Source organism: Anthonomus grandis, chromosome 11 (genome assembly GCF_022605725.1).
Source record: "Anthonomus grandis grandis chromosome 11, icAntGran1.3, whole genome shotgun sequence".
Taxonomy (NCBI): Eukaryota; Metazoa; Arthropoda; class Insecta; order Coleoptera; family Curculionidae; genus Anthonomus; species Anthonomus grandis.
In genome coordinates, this window is record NC_065556.1 from 20,728,822 (window position 1) to 20,731,363 (window position 2,542).

The 2,542-nt window shown below is 34.5% G+C and overlaps 1 protein-coding gene across 1 annotated transcript; it reads left to right on the forward strand.

Annotated features, from left to right (window-relative positions):
* Positions 1–1,426: 1,426 nt before the first annotated feature.
* On the forward strand, positions 1,427–1,918 carry LOC126742485 (uncharacterized). Its single transcript, XM_050449126.1, has one exon. It carries the CDS (start codon positions 1,427–1,429, stop codon positions 1,916–1,918), a length of 492 nt encoding a protein of 163 aa, XP_050305083.1.
* Positions 1,919–2,542: the final 624 nt, after the last annotated feature.

The following is a 2,542-nucleotide window of genomic DNA, read 5'->3' on the forward strand; positions in this document are numbered from 1 at the left end:
AATATTGGGTCAGATTCAGTGTAAGCGATGCATAAGCATATATAAGAGAATTTGATAAGAATAATATCAATGGGTTAAGTAAAATCTGTATTTTTATAACGAATTTATAATGAGCTACTTTTTTGTTGGGTATTACTTCAGTTTTATAGTAAAAATTAATTTAGAAAATACTATATCACACGCTCAAATATTGAAGAGAAGAAGAAAATAGAAGAGTTATTTACGCATGTAGAAGTAACGATACCTTTCGTTATATTCAATTTAATGTAAGTCCACTAAATCTTAAATAAATAAGACGTCAATTATAATAGATTGTTTATATACCCAGGAGCTGAGGTTTTATCTATCGATCTCTTAAAGTTCGTTTCTTCTTTCTCAATTGAAAGAAACGAAAAACACCTAAAAATACCTAATTTGAACCAACGTTTCGGTAACTAAATCTACTACCCTTATCAAGGTTAATGAAATAAAATTAAATTAAAGTATATTAAAAATATAAATAAGTTGTTAAACTATTTTGAGAAGTAACAAAACAAATTAAAGCTTAATTTTTTTAATAAATGGGTGTAATCCTAATGTAATTTAATGATAGAAAATATATAAATAAAATGTATTTTAAATTATCAATTAATTTTAGGAATGCCCTATTTTACCTGTCTCTTTAGCAAAGGAATCCATGTAGAGTCATTAAGGGTAAGTGTGCGCAGTGGGAAAGTGTGCGCATGTCATATATATTTACGAAAATAGTAGGGAGTGGAGTTCCGTTACCATGTCTTTCTTTTTCAGCTACGTGCAAAATATAAATTTTAACCTATTTCTTAAAATTTTTGGGCAATTTTCTTTTTGTGTTATAGCTTGTGTATAAAGATAAGTCCGGTAAGTTTTAATTTAGTGTATAGATGGTTCAATAGAGAATTATTTACCTCCATTGGATTTTTATATGTTTTTCTTATTTTTAACATTTTTAAACTTTACCTTTTTGTTGTTGTCTGGGGTAAGTGTACGCAGGGTATACGCGCGCGCACTTGCCCCGTCTTCTTCCATTTACTTATATTTCTTTATTTTTTTTAGCAAAATGCCCCGAAATTACCAAAGAAAAAAATCAGAAAAAACGTTAGTGACTCAAGCCCAAATAGACGAAGCGAGAAACCTGATTGGTCAAGGCGTTAGCTAAAGAGAAGCCGCAGAACGAGTTGGAATTAGTGAATCAGCTTTAAGAAAAAGACTGGCCTTAAAGTCTATTGCAGTTTCGCTAGGCCGCTTTAGACCGACATTTACTGACGAGCAAGAGCGCGAAATCGCTGGGTATTACTTAGCTATGGACAATATGTTTTATGGTATTACGATCCACACCTTACGCAGAATATTAGTTTTTCAATATGCCGAAATTAAGAATATTCGTAATCGATTTAACAAAGTTTATAAGATGGCAGGACGCGATTGGGTTGCAGAATTCCTGAAAAGACACCAGCAATTGGAACTACGCCAATCAACGCCCAGAAGTCTTGCCAGAGCGATAGGATTTAATAGGGCTCAAGTGGATAGATTTTTCATAAGTTTAAATCTGCTTTATGAAAAATATAAATTTTATGCTAGTCGTGTTTACCACGTGGATGAAACTGGGATTAGCACAGTTCCAAAGAAAACACCTAGAGTAGTGTCAGCAAAGGGCAAAAAAGTAGTAGTTAAGGTTGTATCTGCAGAAAGAGGCATAACAGTAACTGCGATATGTTGCATGAGCGCTAGTGGTCAATATGTGCCTCCCGCTTTTATTTTTCCCAGGAACAGGATGAAAGGTGAACTTCTTGATGCAGGGCCAACTGGCTGTGTTGGTATGGTATCCGACTCAGGATATATAAACACAGACTTGTTTAGGCAGTGGCTGTATTACTTTAAGGATCATGCCATAATCACATGATCATGCTCCACACACCAGCCATAAGTTCCAACCCCTAGACAGAAGTTTTTTTTGGTCCTCTAAAAGCTAAATATTCTGTAGAATGTGAGCGCTGGATGAATCAACATTCTGGAAGAGCAATAACGCAGTACCAGATAGCTGGCCTTTTTAACGAGGCCTGCAACCAAGTAGCAACAGTTGGGAATGCTGCATCTGGTTTTTCTATCACTGGGATATTTCCGTTTAATGACGGCATTTTCCAAGAACATGACTTTCTGCCCGCTTCGGTAACCGATGTTGAAAATATTCGTCAGCAACCAACGCTGAAGAATTAAATGAAACAACCGAACTTCCTGCCACCAATGAGGAGAAGGTAGATGACCATGTAGCTCTGATCACTATTAGCCTTTTTCCAAAAGCATCAGTTTCGCAAAAGAGAAAAAGAAAGACCCAAAAATCTGAAATTGTCATATCAAGTCCTTTTAAAGAAGACTTAGAAAATAAACAAAAAATGGACGAAGAAAAAAGTAATAAAAGAAAAAAATAATGAATTTTCGCAGTGTTTCTTCCCAAGCGGGACCGTCTACCCTAAAACCAGAGACGTAAAAAAGAAAATTTTAACTGAAAATATAAAACAATACTTTT